The sequence below is a fragment of the Clarias gariepinus genome, chromosome 11 (assembly GCF_024256425.1).
Source record: "Clarias gariepinus isolate MV-2021 ecotype Netherlands chromosome 11, CGAR_prim_01v2, whole genome shotgun sequence".
NCBI lineage: Eukaryota > Metazoa > Chordata > Actinopteri > Siluriformes > Clariidae > Clarias > Clarias gariepinus.
The window spans coordinates 21,069,687-21,090,510 of record NC_071110.1 but is presented as its reverse complement, the minus strand read 5'-3'; the positions used below and the strand labels follow the sequence as shown (position 1 = coordinate 21,090,510).

The 20,824-nt window shown below is 36.4% G+C and overlaps 1 protein-coding gene across 1 annotated transcript in view; it reads left to right on the top strand.

Moving 5' to 3' along the window:
* tyw1 (tRNA-yW synthesizing protein 1 homolog (S. cerevisiae)) overlaps positions 1–19,653 on the top strand; it is a 47,985-nt gene extending 28,332 nt beyond the window's left edge. Inside the window, exons 13-16 of the mRNA XM_053508038.1 lie at positions 1,170–1,305; positions 5,860–5,970; positions 14,974–15,141; positions 18,576–19,653. Coding sequence (XP_053364013.1) covers positions 1,170–1,305; positions 5,860–5,970; positions 14,974–15,141; positions 18,576–18,797 — 637 coding nt within the window. The 3' untranslated portion in view covers positions 18,798–19,653. The remainder of the gene's footprint in view (positions 1–1,169; positions 1,306–5,859; positions 5,971–14,973; positions 15,142–18,575) is intronic.
* Positions 19,654–20,824: the final 1,171 nt, after the last annotated feature.

Sequence of the window (20,824 nt, the reverse complement as noted above, 5' to 3'; positions counted from 1 at the left end):
TGTTAGGAAGTGGGAGTAAGAGCAGAGGGTCACCCATGAAAGCCTGAAACATGAAGATATTTCAAAAATTTTTTATTGTAACTATAAATAAAAATAGAAAACTTTTCTATTAATGACTACTAATGGAATGATGATTCTTAGCAGAAGTTTACGTTCAGTGTGGTACTGTTTCCTCGTGGGCTATAGAATACTGGTTTTGCTGACTCATGTCAGAGGTGTGGATGACTGTTCCTCATCTACGAGTGGCGGTTAAGTCAAACTAGGAGTTGTGAGATTTCTTCTTGATTGATGATTACAGAAGACTGTAGGCACAGTATGGTGATTAGACTCTTAGCTACAATAAAACATTTAAAAAGTGCAAACATTTTAAAGGAGGCTGTACCACCATCAGTGACGATCCTGGCCAAGTTGGCTCAGAGCCCACTAAAGCGGTCCCCTTGAACATTCATCAAATTGACAGATAACTTATACTTAATAACACATACCAGTACTGTCCTGACCTCACTCCAAGAGATTCCACGTTTGGAACATTTAAAGGAGTTCCTGGGAGGCCAGCATTTCAGACATAAAGCAGGTAGTACTAAACACTTTCTACCTTGATGGTATCCAAGCACTAGTGAACCACTGGTAGGAGTGCATTAGTGTTGCGGAGGAATATTTAAAGAAATAAAATGATGTTTTACTCTCATAACTGTCTTCTGTTATTCTGCACACACAATCAAAAGTCCCTAATTGATTTGAATGCTCTGCATAGTTTAATTGCTGCTTACATAAATGCTTTACTCATATACACATCTACACTAACTGCTTTCTTTCCGAAATTTTTTTGTTTAAGAGCAGCACAAATATCTGTCAGTAGATAAGTTCGAGACTTAAGGTAGGATTTTGACACATGCAAATGGTTTGCATGATGTAACACGGTTAGGTTTCTGTTTCACAGTGATGATAGAAAATTTATCTGATACACTTATTGTGTTGTTGCTGACCACCTGATTTGGAGTACATGGACAGAAAAACAAACAAGAATAAAGGAACACAGTGCCTGAGGCCATTAAAAGCTCAGTGGACTTGCATACTGAATAGAAATCTATGGAAAGTTAAGGGCCATGGATTTGTGTGGTTTATATATATATTTTTTGCTATTGATTTAGTTTTTCACCTCTCTGCAGGAGCCTGATGCCAGTCACCCAGCTGTATGTGAGTGTAGATGCCAGCACCAAGGACAGTCTGAAGCGGATAGACCGTCCTCTTTTCACAGACTTCTGGCAGCGTTTCCTGGACAGTCTCAAAGCCCTTGGAGTGAAGGTGAAAGCTAAGAAATGTTCAGATACCCTGATAGAAGTGAACTTTTGTTTCCTTTTATTTGAAGTACAGAAATATCAAAATATTACACAGCAGTATATCTGTGTGAATCTTCTTGCTACTTTGAATGCCAGGTACCATCGTAACTGACAAAGTAGAAGGTTGTGTGTCATGTAAATGAAAGACATTCAAATGTTTAAACTACGGTAGAGGCTAACACTCACATTATACATGTTCTGCTGAAGTAATTTAGAAATATACATCTTTTCTCCAGGACTCAGTGAAGGTCATTTACAGTGCATCCGGAAAGTATTCACAGCACGTCACTTTTTCCACATTTTGTTATGTCACAGCCTTATTCTAAAATGGATTAAATTCATTTTTTTCCTCAGAATTCTACACACAACACCCCATAATGACAACATGAAAAAAGTTTTCTTGAGATTTTTGCGAATTTATTAAACATAAAAAATTTGAAAAAGCACATGTACATAAGTATTCACAGTCTTTGCAAAATTGAGCACAGGCGCATCCTGTTCTCTGCAAGCAATCTCTGCAGCAATCCACCAATCAGGCCTATACGGTAGAGTGGCCAAACAGGAGCCACTCCTTAGTAAAAGGCACATGGCAGTCCGTCTGAACTTTGCCAAAAGGACTCTCAGACCATAGGAAACAAAATTCTTAGGTCTGATGAGACTCTCTGGCCACTCTACCATATATGCCTGATTGGTGGATTGCTGCAGAGATTGCTTGCAGAGAACAGGATGCGCCTAAGCTCAATTTTCCCACTGTGCTCATTGGGAACTTCAAAGCAGCAGAAATTTTTCTGTAACCTTCCGCAGATTTGTGTCTCAAGACAATCCTGTCTCGGAGGTCTACAGACAATTCCTTTGACTTCATGCTTGGTTTGTGTTCAGACATGAACTGTCAACTGTGACCTTATATAGACAGGTGTGTGCCTTTCCAAATCTTGTCCAATCAACTGAATTTACCACAAGTGGACTCCAATTAAGCTGCAGAAACATCTCAAGGATGATCAGGGGAAACAGGATGCGCCCAAGCTCAATTTCGCAAAGGCTCTGAATACTTATGTACATGTGCTTTCTCAATTTTATTATTTTTTTTTATAAATTTGCAAAAATCTTAAGTAAACTTTTTTCATGTTGTCATTATGGGGTGTTGTGTGTGTAAAATTCTGAAAAAAAAAAAGTATTTAGTCCATTTTAGAATAAGACTGTGACATGACATAAAATGTGGAAGAAGCGATGCGCTGTGAATACTTTCCGGGTGCACTGTAATTTACTCTCATCATTGATTATTTAAGAAAACCTTTTTTTTTTTTTTTTATCTGTCACCTTATTTTTTGAGTTTCTGTGATGAACCTGCCATCACTGGTCAGGGATTTTTTTTTCCACAGCTCATACCATGTGCTTACTAAGAACAACCTTGGGGTTGTTTTTAGATCATAGGAGGTAAAATCTCAGTAACCCTGCAGCGAGGAAGCTTAAAACTGGCTACTGTTGAATGACTTGACAGCTCCTGTGGAGGCTGCAAGGTTTGGGTGATATTGAAAGATATTGTTGACAGCAGCAGGAGGCAGGACAGCAACATCTCAGATCATCCCCAGCCCATCCCTCTCAAGTCACCTTGATTTCAGCCCATTAATCAATTTCTCTTAGAGTTAAATATGCTAGATTTGGATTTATTACAAATGGAAGACATTTACAGTTGTCTATCAGAACTGATTCTGTGTTTGTAGATGTCGTGTACCTAGGTGCCGATATAATCAATATTGCGATTCTGAATGACTATTTTATAAATATCCTGATTTTATATTACTTTTTTTTCCAATTTTGTTACAAGTTAAGACCTTGAAACCTTTGACATATACTGTAGCCTTAATATAAGGTTTCTCAACTGTTTCAAAAATACTTCAAAAACAAGAGATTAACATTTAACTTTAAATTAAACAAAAAGCAAAATTTTTACTAAGCAGCATACATCTGTCATCTGCCATAATTATTATTTTTAAACAAACAGCAAATAATTTTCTCCTACCACACGGTAAGCCAATAAAGGACTAGTTTAGACCGTTCCACTTTTAGGATTATCCAATGAATAAACAGCCGTCAGATGGCATTCTTCAGTTCATCCAAATTACGGGGTTTATGAGTGTACCCCCATAAGAGACGATCCGTCTCAGTGCTTTTATTGTTGTCTTTCTTTATGTTCATGAACTGAATTGCAGTCATATTGAGAGCGTTTTGAAGATCTGTAAAGGTTAAATTTGGGCAAAATGTTTCTTTATGGCATGTGTGCTGTGTTGCTGTATTGAGCACAAAGCCTTCAAAAAGCTTTAAATGAATGCTGTTTGGCTTAAAAAACTTTATACAGCAAATCAAGTGATGAGATTTACTAGCTTTTTTACTTGGTAGTAGAGGAGATTTTTTTTACTACCTTTTTACTTCTAAAAAAAATCTATTTGGTAATTTCTTTCTTTTTTTTTCTAAAAAGGTTTAGCTACTTGTGCCATCCTGTATGCTAAACAATGTGTATGTATATAATTCATACTAATAATAAACTTATTTTAATGTTTAGCTATTTAACAAGGAGAACAGTTGATATGGTGACTTTATGTATGGAGACTTTTGACTGATTTCCATTTACAGAAGGAACAACAGTCAAGCAAAGGAATAACTACTCTTTTAAACTTTGCTCTATGGGAAAAGCTGGGTGAAAAACGTTTTTCTGTAACATTTTTAAGTAACAATTTGTAAGTTTTTTATTTTTGCCTTATTAACCTTAGGAGAAAGTACAGCAATAGTGCAGGTAGAATCGTTATAACTGCTATAACATAAGCGATGAATACATTAATAAATAACCGCATATAAATAATGCATTTTTGAATAATAGCTACGAGCTTGGTAAAACTTTTAAATTATTTGATGGATGATGTAATAAAGCAGTTTTTGGTAGTGAATTCGGAGCAGTATATTTTTTTTCTTCAGAGTGCACTGTAGTTAATAAGCGTTGAGCATGTGCTGGTAGGGAGGGCGGCACAGATCATTTGGCCGACGTGATCCTCCTTGACTTAGCTCCGAACTCGGTGGCCTTGAATCTGCAGCATGAAAATGTGCATCATTCTTTAGGGTTCAGTTGGAAAGCTATAGATTATTGCGTCTCTTGTTTATTACCTAGAGATTATTAGCAGTTAAGTCTGCTTAATAGAGCTTTATTTGACAAATGTGCTATACACACTATAGGAACAGGAGTACTGCTGAGAGTCTCATAGGCATATTTTCAAAAAGTTCTGTCACGTTGAGGTCTTTGTAAATATGAATGTGCACAACACCAGCATTTCTATTTAAACATCTGTATCCAGACCAGGGCCCAAAATCCTATTGACTCCCCAAAGCTGATTTATTCTCAAGATATAGCTGAAGATTCTGCTCAGAAGTAACATATATCGTTAGCCTGTTGTAGCCATGACTTTTTTTTTAATTCAGTTTAGGGGCTTATTTCCCCTAAAGCTTTGTGTTCTGCTGCTTTGCATCAGCAAAAGTCAAAGAGATAAACTTTCAGACAGAGAGCGTGTCCTTGGCTCGTCTTGTGTTCTGTATGGATGAGTCGTGTTCTTCTGCTCAGGAAATCTTTACAAGACTCCAAGGTCAAGTTCCTCGACATATCACCAATGTGTGTGTTGAATTTATGATATACACAAATCGGCCATAACATTGTGACCACTCACCTGATAACAAATAGTCCCCCTTTTAGAAAATCTCCCCCCTGGTAATTTTCTATGGATAAATGGGAAGATCTCTTTCACACTCTCTCTCTATATATCTCCCTCTCTTGATCTCACTCTTCCACTCATTTTGTTGTTCGTGTTCAGCTTAGTTGATATGGATATTATGAGATCTTTTGACAGGCTCTGTAATGCATCTTGCCAGTTATTTTTAGAAATACTAAAGAGAGCATATTCTCCAGAATGATTGACAGGGGAAATCAGCAGACATGGAACTGAGTAGCCATTGTAACATGAATGCATAGCCTTTCTTTAGAGTTTCTGTGCTGGTGCATTCTGTGTTATGATGGGTTTAAGGTACAGTATAAGAATGTTTGGAAAGATAAGGTGAGATTTGCATACTTTAAAGCTTATCTCTTTCACTTACCTGTTTCTGGCATAGGTAAATAAACAGTGCAGGTATAAAAAAGAAGACTTTTTATTTTTCTATGGAATATGTTTGCATGTCTTATGAAATTTACATTTACGCATTTGGCAGACGCTCTTATCCAGAGCGACTTACATCTCATTACACATCTGAGCAGGTAAGGGTTAAGGGCCTTGCTCAAGGGCCCAACAGTGGCAACTTAGTGGTTGTGGGGTTTGAACCTGGGATCTTCCGAACCGTAGTCCAATGCCTTAACCACTGAGCTACCCCTGGCCCCTATAACTGAAATAGTTAGTTGTGGGGCAGGATGTGTCATCAAGCAACGTATGATTAGATTTCATTTTTTGTTAAAGATTCCCTTTGTTCATGTCTCGCCCCTTTGTAGCAACAACGCACAGTATACCGCCTGACCCTGGTGAAGGCCTGGAACGTAGACGAGCTGAAAGCCTATGCTGAGCTTATTGCACTAGGCCAGCCAGACTTCATTGAGATTAAGGTAAGCCCCAGTGTTTTCTTCTCTTAAAATATATATTCCCTCTCTTTAGTTATCAGGGTCGTATCAGTCGAAATATTGTACTCTAATCGACAGTTCCTTCAAATTCTCTTAGACAGAAGTGGGGTTTATTCTCATTTTCTAAGCATCTACAGTAAATCAGATCATTTTACCCCACAAGGCTACAGATTAGTTGGCCTGTGTTTGAAGAATAAATAGGAAGATTAGTGAGATGTATCCAGCCTAACCAGATAGCTATCTGAAAACTGAAAAAAAAAAATGTGTGCGTTAGTTCATTATCAAGCAAACCACATAATGACTAAATCATTACATTTACTTTATAGGCAAGTGGACAAATAATGAATTTAGACTATCAGCAAAATAAGTAATTAAGATGAATTATTTTGTTGTTTTTTTTTGGGGGGGGGAGGAAATTAATGTACTGAACAATTACTGGAAGTGCTCTAAGCACTATGTTGAACTCTAATTATTATAAATGTTGTAGTGTAATTGCTTTTATATATACTGTTTATATATTTTATGTAATATTTATAACTTACTTATTGTAAAACATATGTTTTTAGGCATTTGACTTTTCAGTGCTTAACTTTCAGTATTCTGACTCATAAACAATCCTAAAATAAGATGTCCTGTAGTGATGCACTGAAAATATTGAAAGCTCATATTCATTTTAAAAAATAAGGTGAAAAAAATATGTTTTGGATTTATTAAATTAATTTAAATTATTTTTCAATATTGCTTTCATAGTGTAAGTTTGACATATTCGAATTGTGGTATACTGCCTGGTTAAAAAAATAATTAAGGGTCAACTTATTGGCCTACGTCAAGCAAACACAAGAATTACTGGGTTAAGAACTGTCCAATGTTTTATTAAAACATGGAAAGATAGCGGTCACCTTTGCATAAGAAATGTGAAAAAAATATCACGAATGACTGTGATTGAAGATAAATGCTTGGTGAAAAAAAGAGCTACAGTATGTTTAACAGCCTTCGGTTTGCTTGCTAAAAAATGTCATGTGGTCTGATGAGTTCCGATTGATTCATGTCAGGTTAAGAAGAAAAGAGCATGAAGCGATGCGCCTATAATGCATAATACCCAGTGTACAAGCCTCTGGAGACAGTGCTAAGATTTGGGCTTAGCAATGTAATGTGGCGACAAAAGTCAACTGATTACCTGCATGTACTGAATGACCAAGGTATCACATATGGATTTTTTTTACTTCCCTGATGGCACAGGCATAGATTTTAATGCCATATTTTTCTTCATCAAGTAAGGATGAGCCACTGTTCAAATGGGCAGTTTTCCAGGCATCTCAGTCTTGGCATGAACCTGCACCATCCACTCTACACATTCCATATAAGTGGCTGGCAGGGTACATAGTTTTTAAGAACTGGAAGTTTTCTTACTATTTCTTATAGTATTCCACAGTTACTAAATATTTTTAATCCAGCTAATAAAAAAGGCATTAAACAATTCTTCCTAAAAAAAAAATTAATTAAGCAAATGTCATTATGGAAAATTGTGAATGGTAACCTCCCTTTCTATCCTTCCATGCACACTGTTTGCAGACTCATAAACATTAACATTATTCAATGTAAAAGTGTTAAATGTAACCCTTAGATGTTACCCTAGAATTTTTTGTGGCTTTTCATTATACTAATCACCAAATATCTCTGAAATGATTTTTGCTAGAGGACCACTCTTTGGAAGAGTAACAGTGTTGTTGACTTTCCTAAATTTTTATCTCATGCTCGTCACATTGAATGGGTTGGAGGCCAAATCCAAGGGCTTTTAACCGTTTCCAGCCTGTTGACAACTGATGACTCTCTTTCTGAGATCCTCATGAATCTTTGATTGTGGCTTGCAATGGCACACTTAACTAAACCTGTGTGGTTGCCTCCTCTTTAAATTCTTCCTGCCCTGCACTCTTATATCTGCCATTACGTCCATTATGAGGCGAGGGGAACCTTGCCGGTCCGCAGTGAAGCTGTTAATCCCATTTAGCAGCCGTTCAACAGCCTCTTGATGCGTCACTGCAAACAGGCTTGGCGCATTTCCATTCCAAAGTGAAGCAGCGTGTAACTTTGACATGCTGTTTCCTAGCAACAATAATCGAGCTGCTTTGACGGACATTGGGATGCCAGTATTTGTGTGACCCTTTCTTGTTAAATGCACACAAGAATGTGTGGAAATCTGCTGAATGTTGTGTTTTAGAAGTTTGCTACTACCAGACTGCCTTTTTAATAAAGTGTTATTCGTATTTACATTTTTTTGCAGTTCTGCTTTCCTCCTATTAGTGAGTAATTATCATTAAAATTGGAAGATAAATTAAATCTTCAGGAACTCATTAGCCTTAAAAACATCTTGTGCTTTGATGACACTAATGGCAGTATACAAATTATGTAACTGCCCTCACAAGATGTCCCTGGTCTTTGGGAGGAAAAGGTAATTGTTTCCCACGATTATTTTATTGCATATAATGCACTAAAATAATGTTTAATCTGCTGTTTCCAGAAGCAGAGAGCCAATATATTTTTCTCCCCTCTTTTATTATTCGTTGTGCATATTCTAAAGCACACCAATTTCTCAAGTGAAGGAGAATTTTTTCATCAAGCAGTAATGTAAAGTGTAATTATACTTTTTAGGGTTCATCAGACTTTTTTTTTTATTAAAGAAATATTTTTATTCTGATGTATACAATACAAAGATCCAGACTTTTTGGTTACTTACTATGATCTTAAAATATTTAAAATTATTAGCAAATACTTGCAAACCTGCGCATTAAATTTACTTTGTGAATATTTTAGTTACATTAAGTATGGTATTCTTTATTCAACCAGGTTATTGTAAAAAGTATTTTACATTTACTTGAAATAAGTGTAAAATATACTCACTCTTTCACAAAGTACTGTGTGTATTTACCAGGAATTATGGTATTTTAATACCACATTACTGTATATGGTGTTCAAGTAAAACTGGGACTGTGAGTAAAACCTATTGGCATTTACTAAAGTCTTCAAGAAAAGCACAGTATTGAGACTCTGAGCCACAGCAAAACATTCAAATGGTGTAAACGTTTTAAAGAAGACAGCACTTCCGTGATCTTGGCTAAAGTGGCTCAGAGCCCACTGAAGTCATTCCTGTTAACATTCAGGGAGTGAAACGACTGATCCTTGCTAGATAACTTGGTGCCAACTTGCAGAAGAGATTCGCCAACATCAATTGCCCCTCGTCTGGGAGATATTGCCACATCTCCTGTATTGTCCAGACCTTAATCCAAGTCATTTCCACATGTTTTAAGACGTTAAAGGAGGTCCCAGGAGGCCAGCATTTCAGACAAGAAGCAATCAGTCCGATCATGGCTTCAGTGTACTGAGAAAACGTTCTACCTTGATGTGTCCAAGTATTAGTGAAACTCTGGTATAAGTGCATTATTGTAGCAGAGGATTACGTAGAGAAATAAATGGACTTTTTACTCTCATAACTGCATTAATATTCAGCACAATCAGAAGTTTTAATAATTGTACATATTTCGTTCAATACAATCTTATAATAGAAAATGCCAGATAAATTTGCTAGATTATTTTTTGTGTAAACTAATTCATTATATACTATAAAATATATTTTAAAAATTGGTTTAAATTTCGTAAATAGGTTTAATAATTGTATATTTTGGTAGAATTGTAAAAGCTATTGTCCAAGAGCTAAGGTTTAAGTCAAATACTAAACTATTAAGGGTAAAAAGAAATTGAAAGCCTTGAAAGTCTGACATAAATTGGAATTTGAATCTATAAGCTTTTGTTTTTAGCTTTTGAAATGGTTTAATATAAAGTTTTAATTTAATCCACATTAGGCATGTGCACATTAAAGTTGCTGTATAGTTTGTGGATTGTCTGATTTATCTGAGCCGCTGTTGTAGGTCATTGTTACTTGTCATAGTTTAAGTGCGTATTGATTGCCAGGGCATGTTGTTTCCGCCCATGACTGCATTATTGTTTCTGGAAACAAGCCCTAGATGTAAAAAACCTTAACAAATATCACCCCAGTGTCGAGAAATAATAAGGTGAGAACACTTTATTGATTACAGGTTAGTTTAAAAATATGTATGCATAGCAGGGATATAATATAAATAGCAACTATAGAGTGTCACATCACATCTGTGCATTTGTCAATATTTCCATATATAACATTTTGTAGAACCTTATAGTACACATTATACTGTACTTCTTGCTAATTAGCATAGCTAAAGATGTATTTCATACACACAGGTTTAAGCTATGCTAACAGTTCTAAATAAGTATACTTTTAAGGTATATATTTTTATATTTCAATACTAATTACCTTTTATTATTTCTTTATTTCATATTCGTAGTTTGTGCCTTGTGTTTTTTATGTATGAATAGCGAATAGGTCAAAATACTTATCAGTTCTGTGATAATAACTCCTAGCTAATTATATGAAATGTTAGGAAATTAGAACATTTATTGCAGATCATCAAAATTATGCAATCTACCAAATGTCAGCTCAATTTGACTTACAGTTTATTTCAAACATACACTTTTTGTTCCTAATACACACATTTTTGTTATTTCTGTGTCATTCTGGCAAATGAGTCTTTGTGTTCTTTTTGGTCAGATGTAGCTTTCACCTTGAAACTCTCCCATCGATGCCATTTTTGCCTAGTCTCTTTCTTATTGTTGATTCATGAACACTGACATTAACAGAGGAAAGTGAGCCCACTTTAGATGTTCTGGGTTCTTTTATGAGCTAGTGGATGAGTTGTTGTTGTGCTTTTGGAGTTATTTTGGCAGGCCAGCAACTCCTGAGAAGGTTTACTATAGATCCAAATTTTCTCCATTTGTGAACAATGGCGCTTACTGTGAGTCACCAGAGTCCCAAAGCCTTAGAAATGGCTTTGTGACCTTTTCCAGACTAAAACATGTCAGTTACTTTGTTTCTAATCTGTTCTTGCATTTCCTTAGATTGCATTGCTTTTTTAGATCTTTGTGTACTTCAAATTTTTTGATTCAACAGGTCTGGCAGTAATCGGGCCTGGCTAAAATTTAACTATCAGCTTCCCAAAAATTACAGTTCATTCATGATTTAGCAAGGGGGGGGTTGGGGGTGGTTGGGGGGCGGGACCTATACTTGCTTTGCATCTGCCAGTTATTTATTCATTAACTGCTAAGGAACACAATTATTAAAAGAATGGATTTCAAAGTTTTTTAGTTGTTTCCTAATAGAGGTTCTGTAACCCTAGAGATTTATTTAGGTCGTAACTGTGGTAAATTGCATTTGGATTTATTGTTGTTGTCTCAAGGCTTGTTTACATCCTCCTGTCCAAAGAAGCTCAGTATTTCTTTCACGAACAGTGACATTTTGAATTGTGCTGTGTGAGCTGTGGTTTGTAATATGTTACAGAAACAATTTCACGCTTGTAAAACTTTCCTCTGAAATGGAGAGATTATTTAGCAAGCCTCAAACAAGACCAATTATTTGCGTCTGTTGCATTTTCCTTTGATTGCTTTTTGGCCTCCAGTGTTCATTTTACTCTCTTTTCAGAGTTTTTCTTCACATGGTTGTTTGAGAAAGTTATGACCCTGAAATTATCTTAAAGCAAACCTCTAAATGGATCCTATTTTCTAAATAGATTGGCAGTTCAACAGGAGTGAAGGTTTAATCAATTCAAAGCTGCCACACAGTTCTATGGATGTGACACAGCAATGCCAACACAGTGAATGTAGATGAAAGACCACTATGGAAGTAACATAGTGAATGTCTATTGATTTAATAATGTGGTTGTTTTTCCAAACAAAAAACAAGGCCACGCTTTCTCTTTCTCCTGCAGAGCATGTGTGAGATAACACTTAGAGCCAGGTTTATGGAAATACAAGAACAATGATAAAATGGTGCATGTGTGGTTTTTTTTTTTTTGTTTGTTTTTTTTGTCATTCCTGAATGGTAATGGCACACTTTGTCAAACCCCTTAAATTAAAGCTGAAAGTCCTGACTTCACTCACATTTTGATGGTTTTTATTTCAAATTGAGTCTGCTGTTGTATGGAGGCCAAATACCAACAAACCATAATTTTTTTGGTTCCATAATTTATGAACCTAAACTGTATTTTATTGATGTGGTTGATGTTGGTTTGTTGGATGTAGATTACAGTGACTTAGTGATGAGAGAAATTCACCAGGAAGGAATTAATCAGGCATTGTTAACACTGTTTATAGCACTTTCCTGGTCCCTTTGTCTGCTGATTAAACTGAACAATATGCTCTCACTGTGTGTGGTCTGGTTCCCTCCTGGTTGTTTCTACAGCTCATTTTTCCTGATCATTGCAGCATTTGTGAATGTAAACTTATTAATTGTTCACATTTGTTAAAATGAAAGAGTTCTCCCATGTTCAATTATCCATATAAGCAGATCAGCTTTTTTTCTGCAGTGCTATAATTTTTCAATTTATGATGTACTAAACTCTTTAACCTATTTAAAGCAGCATTGTTGAAGTTGGGGTGTGGTTTAGTGTGAAGGGAGGAACTAGAGGTGTATAGAAACTGAAAGACAGCAGAAGTGTATGGAAACAACAGAAAGCAGTAACAGAGCTGGGAAGCTAAGATATGTACTTTGACAACCGATTGTATGTTACTGACTGTCGGACATGCCGATGTGCACAAATACATAAAGACACTCCTGAACATTCTCACCGAGTCTGCTGTCCTCTCTAACATTGTTACAGACATATTCTGAGGTTTGTGGTTTAGTATTTTGTATGCTGCTGTAGTTTGCATCTTTGCATCTGGAAAAATGGGAAGCCTTAACGATTTGCAGTTTTTCATTTAATAATTTTTTTTTTTTATTAGTGATTTGGACAATTAAATGTGATATATATTCTCTTACAACCCTTCTCTTACAAAGTGTAAATTAGAGCCGTTTGTGTTTCTTAGGATCTTTGTCATTTATGTAGATTACATTTGTAAATGAAGACTTAATCAATTTATGATGACATTAAACACCGTAAACATCGTCAATTTTTGGAAATGTTTAATGAGCTGTAGGCAACAAGAACATCTGTTATACAAGGCAAATTATGTGCATATTTTTTTTTTTTTTAAATAGAATCAAATGAATGCCATATCAGCCATGTTAATGCACTCCTTCTTACTTGTTTTGACCAAAAATTAATTTTTATATTGTTTTGGTATATTGACTAAATAACTATCTGTGAGTAAATTAAATTATAATATTATTAGATATATATAAAAGGGCTATTTCAAAAATAACGCAAAAGTGGGCATAACTTTTATATTACCTGAGGTACAGTAGATTATTTAAACTGCACACATTGGTTAATTAACTCTTTCTCTATACCAGTGGTTCTTAAACATTTTCTGTCATTCCCCACTTAAGGCGGTGGGCGAATGTTCAAGCCCCACTTGTTAACAAAATGATAACGAAAACAGCCAAGTTTACTATTTATTGAACTATCAATTTCTAAACCAATAAGATCAAATAACACCAAGTTCAAAACAGATAAAATACATGTGCAATTGTTATAACAGGCTTACTTCGTCACTTATCTAGAGCTTTCCTTCAAAGAAGTTGAGTGGCTTATTAACGTGACTGGGGTGTGTTGTCTCTAAGTGTCTTCCTAATTTGTTGGGTCTCATGCTGTCTGCTGCCAGCGGTTTAAGACACAAAACACACATGGGTCTCTCCTCTGCCCTCACCATCCCCACCATGAATCCAAGCGCAACATCCGTGGCAGTGGGGCATTTTAGCGCATAACACCTGTTTGTGTCCGCGGTAAAGTTAGTTTGATATTCGCATCTCCGAATTCAATAGCTGCGTAAGGATCAAAAAGCGCCTGAAGGATCAAAAAGCAACTTTGTTGACACACTGGAAACTAAAAATGCCAAACTGGTACTGCCTGATAAAATATTAAAGTTTAACAAAAATACAGAAACATCAGCATACACATTGGAATAAATGAAATTACATATATAATACCGATTGTTTCCTTATATATTGTTCCTCTGCAATTAACATGCCGACGTTAAACCGTTATTGTTGCACTATGGTTCCACATTTTCTCTGATGTTATTTTAATTTACTTGTATTAATGATCCATTTCTTTGTGTGTCATTATTTAGTTTCAAGTGTCCGATAAAGAAAATAAAGATTAAATAAATCAATAAAGAAAAGCATGAATTAGAATAGGTACTTTCCTATTATTTTCCACTAATTCCCTCCCGTTCATTGCGCCCCACCTGTCATGTCTGTATTCCCCAACAGTACTAATTAACATAGTCTCCATTTCAAGCGATGCTCTTTAAAAATTTCCTTCGTCACTGTTGGTGGACTCACGCTGCATAGTTTGTCTTCACTGCTGGTTTTGCCTTCTTTGAATTTCCTCATCCATCTGTGCACGTTGATCTTGTCAATGGTGTCCTCTTTGTAAAAATTCTGTAGTGAGGTGGGAGAACATCTGCCACAAAGAGGATTTCACAAATGGATTGCTTGTGATGAAGACTATGTTGAGTAATACATTTGTGTACAGGAAGAGTCACTCTGAAGAGACTACCAACATGCAAATTAAGATGTATTCTAAAATTTTAAAAGTCCAAAAAAAAAAATAAATGTCAGGATAAAGCAGAGAATTTAAAATAAAATAGCAGTGCAGAAGAGGTTTGTAGCAGTCTTACATTTCTTTCCTTGGGTTGTTGTTTTTTAACAATTTTTTTCAACCTTTTATCACAGCTTTTAAAATTACTTTAATTTAGCAGCTGTTCCAGATGCAGGTTGCATGATGAGCTACAGCCCTAGTATACTGAATGTAAATGTCAGAGCTAGTTATGTTTTGCACTGTGCCTCCTCAGTTATACACAGATTAGTCAAAATGCAGAACCTGACATTTTCCTCTATTGCTGTCCTTTGATTTTATTTTCTCTGCAATTTCACAATGTTCCTCTCTTTCATTTCAGGGAGTAACCTACTGTGGCGAGAGCTCAGCCAGCAATCTGACAATGGCCAACGTGCCCTGGCATGAGGAAGTCGTCCACTTTGTGCAGCAGCTCGCCGACCTCCTGCCCGACTACGACATCGCCTGCGAACACGAGCACTCTAACTGCATTTTACTGGCCCATCATAAGGTAATTTTTATATCATTGTAAAATAACAAACTCTCCACGCAATTGTTGTTCTCATGAATTTAAGGCTACAGTAGGTTAGTATTGTTGGTTTTTCATGAACGGAATTCCGATAAGTTACATAGATCATATTCAGCCTTCAATCCACACAATTAATGCCAAGTTTACGTCCAATTCAATCACCTTCACAATCTGCAATCTATGCTGAATCAATTAGGAAAGCATAATGATGGATGCGCCTTAGCATCAGCTGTCACCAGAGCAGTTCATAATTTCTCTACATGATTTATGCTGCTTTGTAGGGACATTTCTATCTTTATAGTGATCATCTCAGAGCTATACAGAAATATAGTGCACTCATGATATCACCTCTGTAATAGTGTATTTAAAGATAGTAGCTGAAAATTGGATGGTGAGTCAATGAGAGTGGAGCAGCCACTATTCACACCCAGACAGCCAGGATTAGAGAGAGGCTGAGTGCGTGCAGTCTCCGGTGTGTGTGAGACCCACAAGGGGCATTGTCAGGACAGTCTAATATGTGTTGTTCCAGTTATCTTGTATTTATTGCTTTGGGAAATTTTGGAGTTGCCATGTTTTCTTATTTTATTGGCACAGTTGTACATATATTGGTTTTCTGAACCAGTTTATTTAAGATAAGATATACCTTTAAGATAAGATATACCTTTATTCATCCCACATGGATTAAATTTGCTTTCAGAGGTTCTTCCCAACTGGATCACCATTAAGGCCACTTGTGAGAACATTGTCCTACAACTACTGTATGTCAGAGCAGAGGTTAAGGATATGCAACACAAAGGATGCATATATATTAACCATAAAATTTGCTCAGTGCATATCTGAACAGAGTGAATACAGTTTAGTTTTAGTCTGAATTAATGTTTTAATGTAATTTTTAAAAAAGTTCTAATCGAGATACAAACACACCCATATATTTCCATACACGTATTCATATTCATATACACTCAGTTTTATTGTTTTCCAAATTACTAGTTTAAAAACCTGAACAAACATGTTTTGGATTAGATTTGATTTGATGGAAAGTTATGCCATGAACCTGAGATGTTGGCTGGAGAATGTATGCCATGAACCTGAGATGTTGGCTGGAGAATGTATGCCATGAGCCTGGGATGTTGGCTGGAGAATGTATGCCATGAGCCTGGGATGTTGAACAAACACTGATGATGTGCGCAAAAATACAACTTGTTTTAAGCATGCCTTCATTAAACCACAAATATTTTAAGTAACATACTGTAAACCCAGTCATTTGCAGATGATTTAAATGATGATAAGCAAATGGTCAGCTCTGACAAGGTATCAGTCGATACTCAGAGCTCAGATTGCAAGGATCCTATTAAAAATGGAAATGTGGAATCAGTGTTTCATGTTCATTATCTAGGATAGTGTGTAGAATTCACCTCAAGTTAGCTGAAGGTCCTAGATATGCGATTGCAGGAGTGGAGGTGACGTGGTGATGAGTTTGCAGCCTCCAGCAACATCAGTTCTGGCCCCACATGAACACTCATCTATGCACTGTTGCCTTTATGCGTCTATGCACTGTTCTCTTCAGTGACCCAAGGGGGTTGCCACAAACACTTCCGTCGGGCAAATTACTTTGTAATGAAAGTGCGTGGCTTAGAAGGACTTGCCCCATGAGGAGTTATATTTAAAGACTTGCTAGACTCAGCACTGAAATTGCATTTACCACTACCACAGGTGAGCATTAAGGTAGAGATGACATTGCAGCAAAGCAGTTCACTTCTATTTTATTTTTATAGCACTTTGAACAATGGTCATTGTCGCAAAATAAGCTTTACAGAATAAAAAGAAGAAAAAAAACATTAGGGAAATTATGAATTGTATGAAAAAATATTTATATTTCAAAATGCCTAGAAAAGGCAGGATAGACAAACTGCTTGCCTCTTTTGTAAAGTACTTGCAAAATATAATTGCTGATGCTTATTCTTCTTCTTTGAAGTTTATGGGCAGTTGGTACAATGCCACCACCTACTGGTCCGGAGTGTAAATCATAAGATCAACAAGGGAAAAAAAAGATATATATATTTTTTAGGTAAGACATGGCATTTAAAGAAAGAACACAGCATTTCAGTGTTTATTAGTTATTTTTACTAGTTTTTTGTACTTCCAAACCTGTAAAAAATATAGCTGATTAAAACAAAGAAACAATGTTGTTAAATCAGACAGCATTCTGAATGTTGTGCATCCATGAATGTTTCTGTCCACAATTATGTTTGATCCAAAGAGATGTTTGTTTATGACAACATAAATACTGTTCTGAGAGACGGTTCGTGGAGGTAAAATGCTTAGCCTTCCTTTCAGTACAGCATTATATCACCCCTCACAGGCACCTGATGAACAACTTGATTTGCACTTAAGCACACACCCTGGAGTCGTGCCTCTTGGCCACCTGCCTCCCAGCCTGTAGAAGTCCATTTGGGGCTAAGTGGTGTATTACATTTTGTGAAAAGCTGTAGGAAATCCTACTTCTGCTGACAAGTCGCAGATGCTTTGTATTATGAAATGATGTCTGGATTTTATGCCTCATGGGATGAGCCCACTGTTGCAGTGCTTTATTAAAAAAAACGTAAGGGTAAAGATCAGGACATAAGGCATGTAGCTAAATATAATGTTTTTTACCTCGCTGGTATATACTGTAATCAGTATAACTGTCCGGAAAAGCTCCTCCCTGTTATGTTAACTGAAACTGTAGTCACCCCTTTAGAGATTGGAGGGGGTTGGGAATTCATTGCTTCAGGGTTGTTTTGTGTCATGGAGTTTGGTTGTTCTACTGTGCTTGTTCGGTTCCTTGTTTTCCTTCACAGTCTAAAGACATCCAGGTTCATTGGCATTTCAAAATTATCCTTTGTGTATAAATAGATGTATGCCTCTGTTTGTGTGTGTGAACTTGTTCCCCAAGTTGGATCCTCTTGGTTAGGCTCCAGCGTACCTGACCTATAGGGGTATCTCAGTAGTTAAAACATTGGACTACCGACTGAAAGGTCATAGGTTTAAACCCCAGCACCCCCAGTCTAACAGGTTCCTTAGCACACAATTTCTTAGATGTATAATGAATAAACACACACACAGTTCTGGACAAGTGTGTCTGCCAAATACTATGAATATAAATTTACAGTATAAATAATGGATGGATAGTTCTTTTGTAGATTTCTTTATTATCACATATCCACTATATTATATATATCCACATGGATTCACTTTGGGTTCTCCTGATTCCTACTACTACCCAAAATGTTTGTGAAATAAGTGTGGGCATGCTGGCCTTTTGTCCAGCATGCCCACACTTTTGTCCCATCTATAGTGTAGTACTCACTTCGACCCATTGTTCTCACATTCCCTCACTCGTTTTGTTCTGCCTCTGCATGCATATCTCCTTCCAGTTTAAAGTGGATGGAGAGTGGTGGACCTGGATTGACTACGAGCGTTTCCATGAGCTTATTCAGCAGTACGACGAGAGTGGTGGGACCAAGACCTTCACCAGTCTGGACTACATGGCCAAGACGCCCAGCTGGGCCGTGTTCGGGGCTCAAGAGAGGGGTTTCGACCCCTCAGACACACGCTTCCTGAGGAAAAACAAGACCAAAGACATCTCCGGGTGCTGATGTCAAACACTGGCAGCTGAATCTCTTTTTCTGAATTCTCTTGTTTAACATCTGCATAAGATAGATGCATTTTAGACAAACTTTATTTAAAGGAATTTAGACTTGAAGATCTGTCTGAATTATTATTCTATATATAATAATAGAATTTTTAAGGATTATCCCATGTCGTTAAGAAGTACTCACTCGTGTTCCCTTGCCGTTTATAGATTTCTCATTTTTACTGTATGCTAGGTTTGAAACATCACATTCATAATCCATAATGTGGATGTGCTTTGCATTAACAATTAAGTCCTGTCATTTCTCTCATTTTTTCACCTTCACCTGTTTCTGGTTTCTTTTTGTCCCCAGCCTTGTTTTAGTCTGCGCCAAAATATTCTTTTATTTTTTCTATTTAATTAAAATGTCACTTCACACACTGGGTAGTTCTTTTGTGCAAAATTAGCATAAGGCCAACTGTGTCATGAGCTTTCATTTCCAGAATTCAGTCAGGGAAGCTAATATTGCAGTGACATTGGCACTGCAGTTTTTTTTTTTCTCCCTTATAGATTCCTGCTGTGAATGTAGGTGTTAATTGATTTTCTTTTTTGTGTGTGTGACTTCTCATTATGTTTTGTTCAAGGAGCTTTTATTATTTTGAGCTTGACTTGACTTGCTTCATGGTTATATCTGGATTTCAATGGCAGTTGCAGAATATAAGCATATCATGTGATTTGTCATTGCACTAACTGCATTTTCCACACCTTTCTATTTTTAGATTGCTCAAAGGGTGTCTTAAAAGGTAACTGTTTTAACTGCTTGTACCTGAAAGTGTGGTGCCTTTTGAATTTTTTGAATAAAATATATTGTACTTACTAAATGTAGTTTTCTTTTGAAAATTATTAAATACTGTGATCTGGGCAAAATGTTTATGTAAGAAACAGGTAGCATATACACTCTTTACATTAGATTACAGCTCACACAGTGGTGGGCGGTAAAAATGTGTAAAAATGATTCCTTATGCTCCCAGAACCACTCTTTCACAATTTGAGTCCTTAAAGAGTCTAGACCTAACTAAACCAAAGCAAACCCAGATCATAACACTGCCTCCAGAGCCTTGTACAGTGGGCACCATGCATGATTTCAGCTGCTTCCCTCCTTACTCTGACACGCCATCGCTCTGAAACAGATTCAATCTGGACAGATTTAATCAGACGATTTTTTTATTGCTAAAAAGTCCACACTTTATGCTCCCTAGTAAATTCAAGTTTTTTTCGGAGTAGTCTCGCCAACAATAGGTTTTCTTATGTGAACAGGCTTAGTCCCAAACCTGTGCATCCTCATCACATTGAGTGTGTGTGTAAAAATGCCCTTACTTTCACTATTAAACATAGCTGTGATGTTTACCATTGATTTTACCATGCAACTTCATTAAGCATTAAATTGATCTACATTCAAGATTTTGTTTTCTGATCACAAACAAAGTTGGTGATTTAGCGCTATCCTAACCCAGTTCCAATCATTTAAAATCTTAATAAAAATAGATTTCTTTTGTAAGTACTCTTATAAACAATTTATGCATAAATCGATTTCTATCCAGCTTGATAAATGTCTTAATTTAGAACCTTTAAAATAGCTTTTTTCCCCCTTCTATCAAAATACCACCAAAGAACTGAAATGAAGGTGATAAAGGACCACGTTCAACTGTGTGAACTATTAAGTGATAACATCAAGGCTTTCCCATCTGGCTTTTGGATCATGCCAAGCAGCCATAAGAGCATTAGTAAGCTCAGGCCTGGGGTGCAGTCAGAGATCAGCCATTTAGTTCCAGTGAAGGAAGATTGTATTGCTCCAGCAAACAAAGACATTGTGTACAGTTGTATGTGTTTGGGGAGGAACCACATATGGGTGTAATGGTTAAATATGTAGATATTTTTGGCAATATTATACCAATATTGGGATAATAGTGGAACCTCGAATTACGAGTAACGCGGTTTACGAGTGTTCCGCAAGACGAGCAAAGATTTTTAAAACATTTTTGGTTTACGAGT